Below are 18,130 nucleotides of genomic sequence, written 5' to 3'. Positions count from 1 at the left end.
TGTCTGCTTCCTACTTGGGGTGGCGCATGGGCACAGGAAGCCCGTCCAAAATTAGTCTCCGAAATGCCAGGCTCTTAAGTCCTGCTAAACCTCGTCCCATCAGCAGAAATACTCCCTGCCTCCTAAGGGAGAAACTAGCCCCCGCCCAGAACAAACCGCCAGAGTCGGGCGACTCCCACCTGACCTTCCTCAGAATCCTGCTGTTAAAGGCATTGAAGAAAATCCATAGGGTTATCAAGGAAATCGATATTAAAATTGTAGTCAAAACGTTCAGAGAAGTTCCCAGCCCCTGGCTTAAGAATCTCCCATACGTTAACCACAAATTGATTTGCATTTCTCAGATTACTAGAGATTTAGAACTATCTTTCATGTGGTAATTCTTTTAAGAACTATATGTTAACCACTTTTCTAGGGAGGGATCTCAGTTATACGCTGCCTTATTTCTCTTTGTAGCCTAGATATCAGAACCTTGCCAGGGTTAGTCGATGGCAGCGTTTTCTTTCCCCATCAGTGGCCTGCTTTGTTAGGATAGCTGCATTGATTTCTTGGAAGAACAATTGCCATCACAGAGGTGGTGCCAGCGTTCTGTGCTAGTGGGAAAAGGTTGGGACGATGCCTTCTGCCAGTGCCAGGGCCAATCTCGAATAATCACTAACGTTTGTGCGGTGACTACCATGGGTCTGGGGGATGTGCTATTATTTATCTCCAATTTACAGATGAAGGGACTGAGGCTAATTATCCAGGACCACACAGCTAGTAAGTATCCAAGGCTGCATTTGATCTCAAAACTTTTGGATCTCCAGTGCTCTGTCCGCTGCACCACCTGGTCACACTCTGTTACTTTACTTTTTGTGATAATCTGCTGGTTTGGTTAAGATTTCTTCTTCTGGGCTTGAAAGGATCCTGAACTTTTTTTTTTTTTTTTTTTTTGAAGTAACAATAACGATCTTTAATGTTAAAGATAACTCCAAGGCTGTACTTGATCCATTCACCTGACGGACACCTTTTCTGAACTGATGTTCCTTAATGTTCCTCCCTAGATTATGGTAGAATTTCAGAAACTGTCACCTGAGGGAGGGGGACCCTTTCTTTTTGTTTTTTTCTGAGGCAACTGGGGTTAAGCGACTTGCCCAGGGTCACACAGGAGGGGTACCATTTTTGAGCAATTTCCTGTCACACCATTTGCATCAGAGTTCCTGGTTACTGCAGCTAAGTCTGAGACAGCAGCTGATGGAACCCCGAGCTGCAGGGGTTAACAGCACACGGGGCTGCCTGGTGCCTGACAGCTCTGTTGTCTCCTGGTCTGGCCCTGCCTTCTCTCCGGTGCCGGGCTTAGTTCGGCCCCGATAAACCAGAAGACAAACGTTATGGGGAAGGGTCCCAAGAGACGGCCAGCAGAGGAGAGGGAGAACAGACAGAGCAGGGAAAACCTTATACATCGAAGTATTCTAAAGGGTATCTATCATCCCGGGCAGAAAAAGCAAGTGACTTCACTCCTTCCTCCTCAGTCTCCTCATCTGTAAAATGGAGCTAATCCTAAGGTAGCTGACACAAGAATTTTGAAATCCAAAGAAAATATTTTAAATACTTGGCAAACTTTAAGGCACCGCCTAGTCCGTGTCGATCAATAAAGGGTCCCCCTCAGGTGCCAGAACCCCCCCTCCCCTCCCTGAGGATGACGAAAGGTAATTAATTTTTGCTAAGGGCCCCTGAGGATGAAACCAGGACCTGGGGATGAGTGGCCCCCTAAGAGGCACATGTGGGCTTGAATGTGTAAACGGAAGGAATCGCACCAAAAATGGAAGTCACTGGAGTGAGCGGTTGTGACCGAGAGGACCAGAGGCGCAGGTGCAAGGACGTCTCCCCAGAGGTGGGGGACACCCTGTGTCCCTGGGGCTGCCCCCCCCCTTTTTTATTCGTGGCTTTCTGGGTCAGGGAGGAATGGAAACGCCGGAGGTAGCTGGGCGCCCGGGGGATAAAGGGCTGCGCCTGGGCTCGGGGAGGCCAAGTTCTAACTGCGTCAGTGAAGGCCGCCCACAGCGCGCCTGCCTCTTTCTCCGGCGCCGGAGCTCGGGCTCCCGGGAAGGATCATAACGATGCGGAGAAAGGGCTTCCAAACGGGCGCGCTCTGTCAACGCTGCCCTGGGGGGTGGGGGAGGGGAGGAGACAGCCGGCTCCGGGACCGCGCGCCCGCCCAGCAGCTGGCGCTGTCCCACGGCGCGTCGCAGCGGCCCAGGGAGCCCGGGCCAGCCGCAAAATCCCAGCCCAGGGGCGGAGTTCCCTCCCCGCTAACCGCGGGCCGGGGCCCGAAGCCAAACACCGGGCCTCGGGCCTCCCAGCGGCCTCCCTTTGGTCCGGGGCTGTGGCGCCAGCGGAAGGGGGGGGGGGGGGGGGGCGGGCGTGTCCGGGGCCGGAGAACGGAGGAAGCCGCGGGAATCTACTAAAATAATTTAATTCTTAGTCCAGGGAGCGGCCCCGCCCGGGGAGGGGCCCGCGCCGTGCCCACAGTCCAGCCGAGGCTCCAGCCCGGCGCCGTCCACGTGGCAGGGTGACCCCCGGCGGGGAGGAGCCGGCTTGGGGCCGCCCCCCGCCCCGCCCCGCCCCCCTCCCCGGCGGCGGGGCCGCCTGCCTTCAGGCCGAGGAGCTGTCACTGTCACTGCTCCCGCGGTCCGGGCCCAGGCCGCCTCCTTCCGGGTCGGGGCCCGGCGGGAGGAGGGGTCTCCGACGGGAGCGCTTGGGTCTTCGGGGGCCGGCGGCCAGCAGTCTCCGCTTCAGCACGGCTGGGGGGAGGGGCAGGCAGCGCGTGGGTGAAGGAGGACGATCGGGGTCGGGGGCCGGGGAGGGGGCGCCGGGGGCCGGGGGAGGGGCCACCGTGGCTGGGGAGGGACGGCGCGGGGAGAACTGGGGGAGGGGGGGGGCGGCCAGGGGCTGGGGAAGGACAGCTGGGGGAAGGGCTCCAGAGGGGGGGCCCGGCCCGGGGCCTTCCGGGGAAGAGCGAGCTCCGGGAATGGGTGCCCGCGGCCCGAGGGGGGGGGAGAGGACGGCGGGAGGGGCCCTCACCTGCCACCGTGTCCTGGCTGTCCGCCGGCGGCCCCCAGTAGATACTCTCCCCTCGACGGAAGTTCCGGTGCAGCCGCGTGCAGAGCGTGGCCAGCGTGAGAAGCACCAGCAGGAAAGTCAGGGCCGTGGCTGCCCACGCAGCCTCCTCCGTGCGCGGGGTGGGAGCCCGGGCCGGCCGGGAAGGGGCTGCCCGGGGGGCCGGGGAGGGCTGCCCCGGACAGACGCAACCCCCGGGGCTTCCGTGGGCGGCCCGGGAGTCATTGCTCTCTCCCCCTCTCCCAGGACTGGCCATCCCGGGGCTATCCCCGGCCTCCCCCGGGCTGTGTGTGAGGGGCCCGCGGGGCCCTGAAGAGTGCGCAGGGGCCCCGGGAGCAGGGGCTGCGGACAGGGAACCAAGGGCGGCTCGAAGCTCCCTCCTCTTGGCTCCAAGAACGTGCTCCGAACCCCAGGACTTAATCCCTGCCCCCGGGGGGCGCCAGCTCCGCAGGGCAAAGGCTGTGGCCAGGGCCTGTGAGAGAGCCACAAGGGAGAGAAGTCACCTCCCCGTTCCCGCCGTCCAAGATCTGCCCAAGACGGGCCGTGGGAAGCCCCCACCCCGGCCTCACCTGCACACTCCCTCCTGGGCACAGGCGTCCCTTGCCTAGGGTGAGCTCTGCCCAGTGAAGCCAGGGGGCACTGGAAGGGAGGGGCCAAGCTCTCCTTTTCCCCCTTCTCCTCCTCTTCAGCCACTGGGCTGCCCAGGCTGGCTCTGCTCGGGCCATCTCAAGCGATGTCCCCCAGGCAACCAGGACCAGAGGCTGTAAGAGACACCCGTCAGCCCAGGCGTGGGCAGAGCATTTTAGTGCCCACTTTACCTGGGCTCCCACGGGGGAAGGGTCTGGGAGACTCCTGTTCATAACCACAGACACCCCCTTCCCCAAATCCCAGGCTACTCACCCGTTGCTGAGTGAGGCCCGGATGAGGGATCAGTTGGGGGCGGGGTACACAGCCACGGGCCAGACGGGCAAACTGGAGTTTCAGCCAGGGGTGGGCGCAGGGGTGGTACAGGAAAGTAATGTTTCTGCCCTGGGAGGAAGGCTCTGACTCAGGCTCGAGCCAGGCCTCCGCCTGCGGCAGCCAGACCCGGGCTCTCTGTCCCTCCTCTACCAGCCATGGAAGCACCGGGAAGGTCATTTCTCCGACTTTCACTGATACTACGATAACAGGAGCTATTTTCCTCCAGGGCCCAGCCAATTGTCTTGCCTCCCAACTCTCCCGCAGCTCTTTCACTTCTGCCTGGTGGCGCCTTCCCTTTCTACTCCCCCTTTCTTTCCGGGACTCTCTCCCCCTCCTTCACGACTCCATTTTCTCCGATCCACCAAACTCGGGTAACTCTTTTACCCTTTCTGTCCTTGCTACTGTTCCAAATAAAATGTCTTCACTGATTAGACTGCTGGGTCTCCCTCTGATTTTAAGCTCCCCACGGACGTTCATTCCTTTTTTCATTCAATACTTGAATGCCGCTGCCATGAACAAAATGGCGCCAGGCACTGGTTTTTGGTGGAGATACAAAGGGAGAGGAGACCTGGTCCATGGCATTCAGTAAACAAAGAGTCCAGGAGGAAGAGCACGGACAAGGCCCACACATGTGTAATGCAGAAGAGCACGTGGGGGAGGTTCCAAGAAGGCTTCGTAAAGCCCAAGCCCTCGAGTTGCACTTTGTTAGATGGGCAGGATTTCAGCAGGGGGAATGGAGGGAGAAGCATTCCTGATGAAGGGTCAGGGGGTCGGAGATCTAGGAAGAAAGAAAGCTCACAGTGTCCAGAGGGCGGAGGCAAGTTCCACTGACTGAAGTGTAGAGCATGTGGAGAAGGAAAAGGAGAAAGAGAAACAATGGGAAAAATAGGGAGGCATCCGCTTATATGGGGTCTTGAATGTCAACCTAAGTTTAGACTTTACTCTGGAGGAAGAATTGTTTAGAGACCACACTGAGGTGCCTCTGAGAGTGCACTCAGGTACACCTTAGGAAGATGGATTTGGCCTCTGTAGGAAGGAGAGACCAAAGCGGGCAGGGGAGACCAAGAGGTCCACTAAGAGGTCATTGCACTTACCCGGGGGAGGTCAGACCTGCCCAGACATAAGGTCCAGGTTGATTTGCCAGGACTTTAAATTATTTAGCTACCAGCTCAGAGGAAGCCCAAGCCTATCTTCTATTTATTCAAAAGTTCCAGCAATATTCAAACAGAAGGCTCAGCAAGACATCAGGCTGCCCACCCATGGTGTTGACTTAAAACACCCCAATAAATTCTAATTTACTCAATAACTTGTGTGGGTCCAACCCTCTACTACGGAGGAGAAAAGCAGTAATAAACACTGCCTCTGGAAGAAAGAAGGCTCTAGTGAAGACACAAAGTTAAAAGACAAGCAATAAGAAGGCAGAGGTAGGAGAGAGAAAGTGTGTGAAATTCTCTTTTGTTGCTAGGGCTCAAACAAAGAGCAGTGTGGGGTGAAAGGGACCGGTGAAGAAACGGGCTTTCTAACTGCCTTGTCCTACAGAACGCGAGATCCCCAATTTCTACTCTCCAAGTTCAACCCTCTTTTATGTGCCGTCTCCCCCACACAGGGGGAGTGCTGGGGCTCCAGCTAGGGCAGGACTACTCCATGAATTCGTTTTCCTTCATTCACTGAGGGAGAGAGGATTTGGAGAGATGCAGAGGGGAGAGAGGAGAGTCAGTAATGAATGAACATCAGGGGAGCATGAAAAACAATGAGTCTGCCAGGCTGTGGAAATTATATCAGGCTGGATGGGGCGCCAGGGAGCAAGTCATGCTGGGCCAAGCAAAGATGCAACAAGAAAAAAGGATTTTCTGAGAAGAGGAATGATGTGATGAATGGTTTGGGGGGAAGATTCCCCGGCCATCAGTCTTAGAAGGGGGGAAAGGTAGAATCCCCCAAGGGAGTGTTGTAATAGCGCAGGGGACAGGCCCTCTACTCCAGCAGTGGTGCAAAGAAGAGGAAGGGCGGGAGAGGGGACAGGGCTTTCCCTACCCAGGGGCTTCACACTGGAAGAAAAGTTTCCAAGATGATGAGATGCGTTCTCAGTAATGAATAGCGTTCCTTTTAAAGAACTTCCTCACACATTCTCTCACATCAATATGCCGGGCAGATGCTTGTCCAGGGCAAGCGAGAGGCAGATTGGGACTAGAACCGGACGGCTGACTCAGCTCCAGGTTCTTTCCAGCCCACAAGGCCCCACCACCCAGCTCCGGGCCGGCCAGGAAGCACTCACTCACCGCGCCAGTGCCCCGCGCCTCCCGCCCGCCATTCTGGGTGGCAGGGCAAGGGCTGCAGGGCTGCAGGCAAACAGATTAGTTCGGCCGGAGCAAAGGGTCCGAACCCCAGAGTTACGGGTAACAGAGTTAGTGACACAAGATGAAAAGAAGCAGCATCAGCCTTCCCCATCACCACCATGCTGCACGTGGCGGCTAGGCCCCTACCTGCCCTGGGCCCGTCCAAATCTTGGTAACTCTTGGAGACACCTGTGAGAAGGGAAAAGAGGAGGCTTGGGGGGCTCGGGAGCACCTTCGGGGCGTTGGGGGACTGGGGAGCGCCCTCGGGGGCGTTGGGGGGCTCGGGAGCACCCTTGGGGCGTTGGGGACTCGGGAGCGCCCTCAGGGCATGGGGGACTTGGGAGCACTCTCAGGGCACGGGAACTCGGGAGCGCCCTCGGGGCGCGGGGGGACTCGGGAGCACTCTCGGGGCGTTGGGGGGCTCGGGAGCACCCTCGGGGCGTTGGGGACTCGGGAGCGCCCTCAGGGCATGGGGGACTTGGGAGCACTCTCAGGGCACGGGAGGACTCGGGAGCACTCTCAGGGCGCGGGGGGACTCGGGAGCACTCTCAGGGCGCGGGGGGACTTGGGAGCACCTTCGGGGCGTTGGGGACTCGGGAGCACCCTCGGGGCGTTGGGGGGCTTGGGAGCACTCTCAGGGCACGGGAGGACTCGGGAGCACTCTCGGGGCGTTGGGGACTCGGGAGCGCCCTCGGGGCGCGGGGGGACTCGGGAGCACAAGGCCGAAGTCTTACTGACTTTGTAACCGGGTGCCTTGTACAGAGTTGGCGCTGGAGACATGTTTATTCAATGGCTCTTCTGGGGTTCTCAAAAAGAGCGGAAGGGGGGTCGCTGCAGGACGGGGAGCCTGGACCTGGCGCTATTAGGGTCAGAGGCCCCTCAGGTCCCCAAAGCGCAGCCTACCTCTCGGGGCAGAGGCCACAGCTCTCCGGGGCATCGGACCCTGTCCGGGGCCGGCTCAGGCGGGACCTGCAAAGCCCGGAGGCGGAGTTCGGGGGATCCGTCCGGGAGGCGTCCCTCCCTGCCCCCCTCCCCCCTCGCGGTGTTCCTCCGCCCGGGCTGCCGGGGGCGCGCGCTCCCACGCTTCCCCGGAAGGCGCCTCCGGCCTCAGTTTCCCCACTCTCGGAAATGGGCTTCCGGGCGGGCAGAGTCCGGGACAAAGGGTGAGGAGGCGGAGGCGGGGACTCGGTCCGGGGCCTCCCGCCCAGCCGAGGCCGGGGACGCTCGGAGCTCCCGGAGGAGGGGAGTGCGGCGCCCGAAGCGGGGCGGAGGGCAGACTTACCGTCCTGAGAGCGCGCGCCGCCCCGCAGAGCAGCGCCGGCGGCAGCAGCAGCAGCAGCAGCAGCGCCGGCGGCGGGGACAGCGGCTGCAGCCAGCGGGGCGCCCCCATCCCCGCCGGAGTGGGGGACCACCTCAGCGGGGAGCTGCCCCGCCGGCCCGGCCTCTGGCCCCGCCCACTCCCTGGCTCCGCCCCTCCCTCGCGCCCCGCCCGTTCAGTGGACAAACTGCCCGCCTATCGCCCCGCCCCCTACGGTGCTCCTCCTCCGGAGCACCGCCGAAGGGCCCCGCCCCGCCAAAGAAGGTGGCCGACTGAGATTCTTTGCTCCTGGCCCCGCCCCCAATCTGGCCCCGCCTCAGATGAATCAGGCACCGCCCCCTTCGTGCGCGCCTCGGGCTGGATTTTGCGGTGGGGGAGAGATGAGCACGTGCGTGTGCGTGTGCGTGTGCGTGTGCGTGAGGGCGGAGGGAGGAGCCGTGAGTGGCTACAAAATATCTGGTCGGCCGCGAGCCGTGACGCCAGCTCGGCGGGGTCACGTTGAGGGGAACTGGGCGAGACCCGCCGAGTTGCTAGGGCGGGTGAGAGGAGCCTGAAGAGAGAAAACTGGCGCTTGCGCAGAAGCTGTGGGATGCAATGCCAGGTGGGGGGGTAGGAGAGGGATTTGCGCACGCGCAGTCTCCAGTGGCGGGGGGAGGGGCGGGGACAGCTGGCAATGCGCGCTGGGCGGGGTTGGGCGGAGCGGAAGCGTTCAAACTGGGGAGAAATGAGCCCGCAGGCAGAAGAAAGGGCTTTGCCCGCATCTCCTCCTGGGAGAGAGAGAGGCTCCCGGAGTCCGGGCCAACCACTCCTCCTCCCTCCCCTGTTTCCTTCCCCATACCATGGGCATCCATAACAGCAGCCGCGCCCAAGCCCGGGCTGTGGGAGAAACGGCCGCAGCCCGAGGGAAGCGCCTATAGATGTCGTCGTTGTTACCTCGGCCGGGATGAAGGCGGGAGGACTCCTGCCCTCCAAGGGCCTCAGCCACTTCCTGAGACTTAGGGCAGGTCGCCTAGCCAGTGTCTGCCTCAGTTTCCTCAGCAGGAAAATGGGCATTATGAAAGCACCCGAGTCCTCCGCGGGGGGTGTGGGAACGAAATTAGGTAGTTCGGGTCAGCGCCTGCAGAACCTTACAGGGCCACGGAAATGCGCGCTATTGTCATCAAAGCGTTTCAAACACTGCACGCTCAAGGCTCCGCCATGAGAAGGCGCGCTGGGCTCTGACGGGGTGCAGCGTTAACGTACAAAAAGCCAAAGCTCTTACGCAATGCTTAGCATCGTTATGGCGACTCCCCCAGCTCCGGCCCCACTTTTCTGTAGCGAAACTCTGAGCCTCCAAGGTCCCCCCCCTCCCCTCCCCCCGCGTCCGGGATCCAATCCCCAAACCACAGGTCTCGGATTGCAAAACCGGGTCGGACAAAGTGTGTGAGGGTAGGGGTGTGGAGGGGAAAGATGAAGAGCAGGGAGGAACCAATCGCTGGATTCTGGACCAGGGCGGATCCTATCAGGGGTCGTGCCCAGCGGAGCCGCCCTCTGGCAAATTCCCTGGCTGCGGCTGAACTTCCCTCTCCGCCCAGCGGGAATCGCTCCTCCAGAGCACCATGCACAGCCCGGAGGAGGGGTTAGAGAAGGCCCGAGTATCTCATATTTCCCTCCAATCCCCTTTTCCTTCCGATCTCCCCCCACACTCTAAGCATTACTGTGGATACGGGATGTTTGCTAGGGATGGAGGGAGCTGGACTTTGTCCATAGTGATATGGAGCAGGCAGCCAGCAAGCTTTGCCCCTAAACAGGGGAGCTTGCCCTCTGGCCTACTACTCTCCCCTTCCCCATGGTCTCTGCTTCTGCCAACAAGCTTTATTAAAATTTTAGGAAGGGTTGATGGCGGTGATCCAGGGAAGGCAATATAATTCTTTCAAGCCAAGCCCTCCCCCAACACAAGAGGTTTCCTCGCCCCCTCCACCTTGGTTAGCAATTCTTAGGGAGACCTCGTGCCCAAAGAGGACCTATTATCAGGAATTGTCTGCCTGTCGGGTCCCCCTTTTGTGAAGGGCCTTTTCCCTCTGAGGCAGTTAGGGTTAAGTGACTTGCCCAGGATCACACAGCCACGCGTCTGAGATCACATTTGCACTCAGGGTCTCCTGACTCCAGGGTTGGTGCCCTACGCATTGCGCCGCCTAGCTGCCCCATGGAGGGCTCCCTTTACAAGAGTCTGTCGGTGAGAGCTCTCTTTCTGAGGCCAGGGTCGTTTTGGGCACTCTCCCCACAGAGGACTCTGGGAAAATTCAATAAGGGCACGGCATTTGGTGGGGATCTCCCCACAAGGTCTGTCAGTGGCAGCTCTCTCCGAGGCCGGCTCGTAGTGGGAGAATTCCTCTTTGTTCGGTGCTTTTTCTGCCTTCAAGGCCTTCACTGGGTCTTCTCTCCCCGAAGTCTTTATAGGAGCTTTCTTGTAGAGTCAAGGTCTCTCTAAGGACCGTGGGGAAAGGACCCGCTATTACCCTAACAATCCCGGACCCCCTCTTTGACGGCATTTGGCTTTTATCTCTTGCAGTCCCCCCACTCTCTCTCCCATTCAGCCCCCAAGCGCTTCTCTCGGTCCCAGCTTTGATACAGTAGCCCCTTCCCCTCCCTAAGCCCTCTAGCTCCCACTTGCCCTGTGGACCGTGGCGGCCGAGCCCGAAGCCCGAGGTCCAAGACCAGGCAGAGAGCCCGGGACCGGAGAGGACGACGGGGGAAGGGAGGGAGCCAGCGCAGCTTCTGCAGGGCTCAGACAGAGGGAGGGCGCCGAGGCCCCCGGCCGCAGCCCGGCTCCCACCCTTTTCCGGTGGGAGGAGGAAGGCCGGGCCCGCGGACGCTGCCCTCGAACTTTTCCTGGTTCCCCCCCCCCCCCCGGCTGGACCTGCACCGAGACAGCCCGGCACTGGCGGATAACGGGCAGGTTCCCCGGAGGAAGCGGGGGGGGGGGGCGGTTCCCGCAGCTCCCCGGAGCCTGGGATCCCTCACAGCAGGCAGAGCAGGGCTGCACGCCCTCCCTCCGCCGCCCAGTTGGCACCACCTTCCTACCCGCGGCCCCTTCCGGCAGGCAGGGAGAGCGCGCCCCGCCCAGCCCCGGGCGCCCCCCCGGCCCCCGCAATCACCGTACAAAGGACGGGCGGGGGGCGGGGGGCGGGGTGGGGGCGGGCGGCCCCGAACTGGCTGCGGCTTCTGAGGCCGGGCCAATAGGGAGCCGGGCCCCGCGCGGGGGGGGGGGGGCTCTGGGGCTCCGCGGTCCGCCGCGGCCCGGCGCGAGCTCCAGATTTCCGAGGGGGCGGACGCGGGGCGGCCAGGGCCCGGTGGCTCCGCGCGGCAGCGCGCTCCCTCCCCTTCGGACCCCGGGCCCGTTCCGCTCGCCATGCCCGCCTGGGGCCCCGCCCTCGCCCTGCTTGCCCTGAGCCTGCTCTGCGCCCTGGCCCGGTGGCGGGGGCGATCCCCTGACGGGGCCGGCCGGGAGCCGGCGCCCGGGAGAGGGGAGCGCCCCAAGGCGCAGGTGGCGGAGGAGGACGAGGACGAGGAGGCAGGCGAAGAGGAAGAGAATGCGCAGCAAGAGGGGGAAAGGGCCGCCTTCTGGGGCGGCTTCAGTAAGGGCCAGGAGCTGGTGGCCGGGGGCTGCCGCCTCATCTTCAAGCGCTCGGCCCTGGCCCACCTGCTGCTGCGCACCTTCCGCAGGTCCGGGGCCCTGAGCCAGCCCGCGCGCGGCTCGTGGCTGGCCGGGCCCCACCTGCAGACCCTGTTCCATTTCATGCTCCCGCCGGGCCGGGGGCTCCGGCTGGCCCGCGAGAACCTCCAGCTGGCGGACAACGGGCTGGTGGCCCTGGACTGGGTGGTGGGGCCTTGGGCCCCCAACCCCCGGGTGCTGACGCAGGCCCACAGCTCCCCGCCGGTCCTGCTGGTCATCCCCAACTCCTGGGGGCTCCTCACGCGCAACGTGGAGCGGCTTTGCCTCCTGGCCCTGGAGAAGGGCTACTACCCGGTCATCTTCCACCGCAGGGGCCACCAGGGCTGCCCGCTGCTCAACGCCCGGCTGCAGACGTTCGGGGACCCCTCGGATCTCAAGGAGGCCGTCACCTACATCCGCTTCCGACAGCCCGCGGCGCCCCTCTTCCTGGTCAGCGAAGGCTCGGGCTCGGCCTTGCTGCTGTCCTACCTGGGGGAGTGCGGCTCCTCCAGCTACGCCACGGGGGCAGCCTGCATTTCGCCCGTGCTCCGCTGCCGGCGGTGGTTTGAGGACGGGCTTCCCTGGCTCTACGAAAGGGCCTTCCTGCTGCACCAGAAAATCACTCTCAGCAGGTGGGTACCTGGGCAAAAGGCGCAGAAGCGGCTCCCCCGCCCCGCCCCCGCCCCTCGGGGGCTGCGGGAAACGGAGCGAGCCCGGGCTCTTCTCCCGTTCTAATCCGCATCCTGGAGGCCGCCCAAAGCTGGAGGGGTCCGCAGAGGGCAGGAGCTGTGTCCCAGTGGGCTCTTACCCAGCTCGCTGCAGGGGAAGGCAGGAAATGGGCACCCACAAGATGAATCATGCTTAGACCCAGGCAGATGCCGCAGAGAGCGTTGGACAGAGCGTCCCAGCTAAGGCACCGGCTTGTCGGGCGAGCTTCAGTCGCTTCCTCTCTCCGGCCTAAGCATCCTACCTTGGAAAATGAGAGGGTCAGACCGCATGGACTCTTAAGGTCCCTTTTTTGTTCTAATGGTCTTCAATTCCCTTGAGTCTTTTGATCCCTGAAGAACTGGGGGGGGGTGGGCACTTCTCAATAGAGAGGGGGTCCATGTCCCCAACCTTGGGAGGGGAGGGAGTTTCCACAGCAGATAAGGTGTCAATATGGTAAATGGAGAGATTAAAAAAAACAAACAACTTTTCTGCCTCCTTTTCCCCATTGTCTTTCTCTTCCTTTCCCCCTTTCCCTCAAAACCGTGAAGAACAAACTTTGTACTCCACAGGGCTGCCATGGTAACAGAAAATCCCATTTAGAGACCCAGGTGTCCACCTTCCTTCTTGGTTGCCATGGTTTCAAGGCCCAAATGACTTGTAATAGAAGCTGCCACCCTGTGCTTTCCCACCACCAAGAGTCCCTGACCTTGAGACAGTTCTCCAGAATCAGGGGTGAGGAATTCAGAGGCATGGGAAGGACCGGGAGTCAGTGAGTCTGGGCCTGAGCATCCGAGGCAAACCTTTTCGGGCCCAGCAGATGACATCTATCCTGGGTATCAGCCATGGCCCATGGCAGGTGTCAAGCTAGTTGAATCTTATGGTGAGGAGAGCTGCCATTGACCCTCTCTTGATTCCCACCTGAGAACTGTCACATTGTGGGAGTCTGAATCGGAAATAAATGCAAGCTAACGTCTTCAGACTTTCATCCGTGCACATCTCACTGAAAGTCTCCTTTCAGATCCTCCGCCTGGAAGACTGCAGTAGATTCCGAATTCTTCCTCAGCCTCCTCTGCCACCAAGCTCCCCTTTGAAGGTCTTCCCCAAATGTCCAGGCCACGTAGCATCATGATAGGCAAATGACTTTTAGCATCAGCCCAAGCAAAATGCCACTAAGAAAATGGATCTGCTCCCAAAGATGACCATAAAGAGCTGGTAGGATAGCCAGGCATTATTTAGTTCAATACCATATCAAGGAAAGCAGAAAAATAGAGGGACTTGCCTAAGGTCATACTTTGTTGAGTTAGTTAATGACTAAAACCAAGTTCCCCGATTTCCAGGTCAGAGCAATCAAAGAGTCTGTTGGATGTTAGGTGACAAGGATACCACCAAAGACAAGGACACATTGTTTGGGAGGAAAATATTATGTATGTATTGGAGCTTTCTCGCCTACCCCAAGCCAACCCAAATAGAAATGATGTCTATCATTTGCAATTTGGGATTATCAGAAGCATGGCTCTAGCAGTCCAGAAATATTGTTTAAAACTTCTTGAACAAGGGGACTTACCCTTTTTGTATCTGACTCTTTGGACATCTCATAATCATGTTTTTAAGCATATAAACTACATAGAACTACAAAGAAAACCAATTTACTGAAAATAAACATGTCATTTTTTCCCACCACCTTCAGATTCCCTGAAATCTATCTCCCTTAGGGGTCTTAGACTCCAGCTTAAGAACTTCTGTTCTACAACCTGGCATTCTCACTCTTTCTGTTATTTGCTTGCATTGTGTTTTTCTTCTTGGTTTTTCTTTTTCCTCCTTCTTGATCTGATTTTTCTTGCCCAACAAGATAATGGTATAAATATGTATTCGTATATTGGATCTAACCTGTATTTCAACATATGTAACATGTAGGGAACTACCTGCCAGCTAAGGGAGGGGGTGGGGGGAAGGAGGGGAAAAGTTGGAACAAAAGGTTATGCAAGGGTAAATGTTGGAAAAATTACCCATGCATATGCTTTGTAAATAAAAAGCTTTAATTAAAAAAAAAAGAACTTCTCTTCTAAAATAACATACCAAGAAAGGAAGAGAAACCAATAATCCACTTCTTCTTCTGCCTCAATTTATAATCTTTGTCGTTGACAGATACGCTACAGCCCTAGATGACATAGTGGACACGGACAAACTCTTTATGAGCCGCTCTCTGCGGGAATTTGAGGAGGCCCTTTTCTGCCGGACCAAGAACCTCCCCATCAGTTGGGACGCCTACTGGGACGACAACGACCCGCTCCGGGATGTGGATGAGGCTGCGGTGCCCGTGCTGTGCATTTGCAGTGCCGATGATCCCATTCGGGGCCCTCCGGGCCAAACCCTGCCCACCAAACTCTTCCAGAACAACCCCTACTTCTTTCTCCTGCTCAGCCGCCATGGAGGCCACTGTGGCTTCCTCAGGGAGGACTCTTCCCCGGCCTGGAGCCACGAGGCTACCCTGGAGTATTTCCAGGCTCTGATTGAATTCTTCCAATCAGAAGAGAGGGTGAAGGGGCTTTCCCGCCACCGCTCCTCTTTCTTGGCAGGCCGGCGCCGCCGATTTACTCTGCACAAGCGAGAGACGGCACCGGCCTCCCCTCGACTTGAGGAGATGTTCAGCTGGAAGCGCTCGTATACCAAGTGAAGTGCAGGGACCCCCTCCCCCCCTTGCCCCTGACCCCAATGCCTTGTGTGGGGAAAGGAAGCTGGCTGCTTCCATCCATCAGCCCAGGTCCCAAATGGAAGACACCACCTTTGGAGGGGATAACCCTTCCTCTTTGAGTGATCTTGTCTCTTAGTGGGGGTGATGGTCTGTGGGGGCTTGTTCCTCGAAACGGAAGGGGTCATTCCAATTTATCCTGCCCTAAACATCCCGTTCTGGCTTGCCTTCTGTTCCCATCATCATGGATTCCAAAGCCAGAGCAGGGGGTGCACTGATCAGATAGGAAAGTGATAGGAAAAGTGGGCGGCAAAAAGCCGTTTTCCCAGAAGTAGCAGTGAGCAGCACATGTATGTTGGGAGTCACATGCAGAGTCCTATTTTTGAGGCTGCGATTCAGCCCTTTAGCCACTTGGTAGAAGAACTACAAGGCCTTGAATGCAAACATCCCGTGTTTATTAAATCCCACCCCTTTCCTTCGGCCTGGAAAGCTCTGTTCCGAATACAGGAGTTGTTTCAGGTTGATGTAAGGGATAAACTCCTCATTTGTATTAGAGAAAACTGGCGTCCCCCCAAATGGAGACAGGACCTATACGTAGTCATTCATTCTGGTCTGGACAGCAGCTCCCCTGAGCCTTGAACCTGAGGGATAGGAGATGTGAGGGTTATAGGCAAGAATCTTTTTCTAGGTCTCCTCAGATCCCCACTTTCTGACTTTTTCTTGTCACTCCCTTCCTGACAAGGAAGAGAACGGAGGGTAAGGAAAATGGTTAAACAATGGGATAAAAATCCCCATTTGAGCTTGGGCTGGATCGGTACCATTAACCAAAAGGCTGGAGGGCCGGGGCCTGTTCTGAGAAGGTCCTTGGGATGGTGCCAGGATCCTCGGGATCAAGGACTGCCGGCACAGCTGGGACTTCTTTAAGTGACCCAGCGTCTCCAATTTCCTGCTAGGTTTTCAAGAACCTTTTCCTGTCTCGGGGCATGATTGCTCTATTCCAAGAAAGCTGGATCCTAAGCTCCCATTTCTCTCTTGTGGGCTCAGTTTAAAGACTCATTATCTTACATAAAGATGGAAAGACAAACTCAAAAGTCTCTTTTCTCTCCAGGGTTTTCTGGACCACCAGCCTATTTCTTCAAATGGACACTAGAGACTTTCCTCCATTCCAGGGTCAGGAGAAAGGGGAAAGTTATTACACGTACTGTGAATGGAAAAGCTGGAAACACTGAGGGGTTTTGCTGCCTACCCAGTGTCCTATTAAAACTCAGTTTTATCACCTTTTTTTTTCTTTCCTGTCCCAGTTATTTGAAAGTCCATTTGCACTGAATTTAGGACTCCTTGAAGGCATCCCCGCTTCCTCCAGTTTACAATCATCATCAGGGATGAACAAAGCATTGAAGGGATGCTTTGTCCTATGAGGTAAGCAGAAAGAAACGAACTGCAGATGGGAGGCCATCCTTGTCTGCGACGGCCCACAAGATACACTGCATTTCACTAAGACACAAGGTCTCGTGAGTCATGATTTTCTTTGAACCTGCCTGTGTACTCCCTCATGCCGAGCTGGAGAGCATTTGCTCAGATGTGACCAAACCACATCCTGGTCTAAAAAGCAACAAAGGAGCTTTGAAAAGGGAAACACATTTGCCCAAAGTCACGCAAGAGGAAAGGCCCGCCTCTGATATTCCTAGAGGCAGAACCTCAGCTCTGCAGATTAGATCACTGCTGTTCTTTGGAGGGAAGGTCTAATGGATCCGGTAATCTGCCTAGGCCGGAGAAACACCTCCAGGCTGCAGATACGGACAGAGCTGAATCATTCAGGAGGAATTTTGTTTGGGAGTTATAGGCCTTTGCTCCTTCTCTTCCTCTCCTCCTCCCCTCTGTTCTGTTACCTTCTAACCTTCAGCCAGTAACAGGAAAGGTCAGGAAAAGCAGCTTCAATATAAATCAAACAGTTCTGGGGCACACATGTCACTCTGACAAAAGGCTGGGCGAGAAGGTAGGCGGTCTTGGCCCTGACGTAGCTCACACAGTGCCCATGGCAGGTGCTCAAACACTTCAGTGAATGAATGAATCAGCATTTCCTTTATCAAGACTTTTTTTTTTTTCCCTCCTTGGCAACCAGTAATTGAAAGCTGGTGCAAAGTCAGAAATAGCCTGGTGGCTTTAGCAAGCAAGAAAAGCTCATGCCGATTATGTGCCCCATCTCCAAAGGCACAGTGATGTAGTAACTCACTTAGGTCTTCCAATCATCATCGTCATTGGTGATTTTTTTTTTTTTTTGGAAGAGAAGAAGGAAGAAAAGAAGGAAGAGAAGGAAGGAGAGTAAGTTGAAAAAGGAAAAGAAGCGATTATAATTGCCTTCAGGTTTCCCAGGTACTTGCAGTGACAAGTCACATCAGGGTAAAGTCCAGAGCCAGTGTGGTCCAAACCCCGGCAGCTCTCGGGGGGAGCCAGGAGGACATGGCTCAGAATCACACAGCCGGGAGCTAGTTTCAGGCTCACTTAGTTCCATCCACTTACTTTCACAGAAGAGAAAAATAGGCCCCAGAGAAAGGAAGTGGGAAAAACTCACAACCATCCACACCAACTTGCCAACTCCACAGGGCGAGGAAGCTGCTTCCTCTCCACCTCTCAGCTTCCTGATGCCCTATGGGAAACTCAAGTCTGCGGGGTTGCAGCTCCAGAGCCACACCCATAGTTGGAGGAAGTTTGGGGGACTCAGTCCCAAAGGGATCTTACTCTTTCTACTCTGCCTGAGTAAACAGTCAGCCACCTTGAGACAAGCCGGACAAGCTTGAGGCAGATAATTTTGAATGTCTGACCTCTTGGGGAGACTGGAGGCTGAAAGCATTTGGCAGGCAAAAGTCAGCATCTCAGAATTAATTCTCAATGCACATGGGGCCCAATGTCCATATGACCCATTTGGAGGCCCTCTTTTGGTCACTTGGAGGCTCATGAGCAGAAGCAGCAAAGTGAAAACCTAAAATGATGAGACTGGGGGAAGGAAGCGATGTCTTAAGCCCTGGAAGGAAAGGTCACTCGATTGGATCATCCGCTTCCTCTCCAGTGCCTTTGGCATTGGAGAATTGGCTGGATTTAAAAAAAACAAGGACAATTACTTCTCCTGATCTCTCCAAATTCGACCAGGAGACATTTTCAGATACATTTTACCTACTATCAAAACAGTCAGATGGTACAGTGGATAGAGGAGTTGGAGTCAAAAAGAACTGAGTTTGAATCCTGCTTCAGAGACTCCTTAACGGTAACACTTAGACAAGTCAACACATCTATGCTTCAGTTCCCTCACCCGTCTCACAGAGTTGTTGTGAGGA

At 57.3% G+C, this 18,130-nt stretch overlaps 2 protein-coding genes across 6 annotated transcripts; one reads left to right on the top strand and one right to left on the bottom strand.

Annotated features, from left to right (window-relative positions):
- Nucleotides 1-2,436: 2,436 nt before the first annotated feature.
- TP53I13 (tumor protein p53 inducible protein 13) lies at nt 2,437-7,883 on the bottom strand. 5 transcript variants are annotated; one of them, XM_031967719.1, is made up of 7 exons: nt 7,672-7,883; nt 7,293-7,358; nt 6,537-6,578; nt 3,997-4,125; nt 3,666-3,857; nt 3,061-3,568; nt 2,437-2,780 (listed from the first exon to the last, which is right to left on the bottom strand). In XM_031967719.1, exons 1-7 carry the CDS (start codon nt 7,777-7,779, stop codon nt 2,632-2,634), a joined length of 1,194 nt encoding a protein of 397 aa, XP_031823579.1. In that variant the 5' UTR covers nt 7,780-7,883; the 3' UTR covers nt 2,437-2,631. The 5 variants fall into 5 exon arrangements, with proteins under 5 accessions (XP_031823579.1, XP_031823580.1, XP_031823583.1 ...); XM_031967720.1 differs by lacking the exon at nt 7,293-7,358; XM_031967723.1 differs by lacking the exons at nt 7,293-7,358; nt 7,672-7,883 and adding an exon at nt 7,128-7,284.
- A 2,711-nt stretch (nt 7,884-10,594) lies between these two features.
- ABHD15 (abhydrolase domain containing 15) lies at nt 10,595-17,115 on the top strand. Its single transcript, XM_031967718.1, has 2 exons — nt 10,595-12,033; nt 14,255-17,115. Exons 1-2 carry the CDS (start codon nt 11,099-11,101, stop codon nt 14,781-14,783), a joined length of 1,464 nt encoding a protein of 487 aa, XP_031823578.1. The 5' UTR covers nt 10,595-11,098; the 3' UTR covers nt 14,784-17,115.
- Nucleotides 17,116-18,130: the final 1,015 nt, after the last annotated feature.

The sequence above is a fragment of the Sarcophilus harrisii genome, chromosome 4 (genome assembly GCF_902635505.1).
Source record: "Sarcophilus harrisii chromosome 4, mSarHar1.11, whole genome shotgun sequence".
In the NCBI taxonomy this organism is placed as follows: domain Eukaryota; kingdom Metazoa; phylum Chordata; class Mammalia; order Dasyuromorphia; family Dasyuridae; genus Sarcophilus; species Sarcophilus harrisii.
Note: the sequence above shows the minus strand (reverse complement) of the source record. Positions and strands in the feature narration are given on the sequence as shown.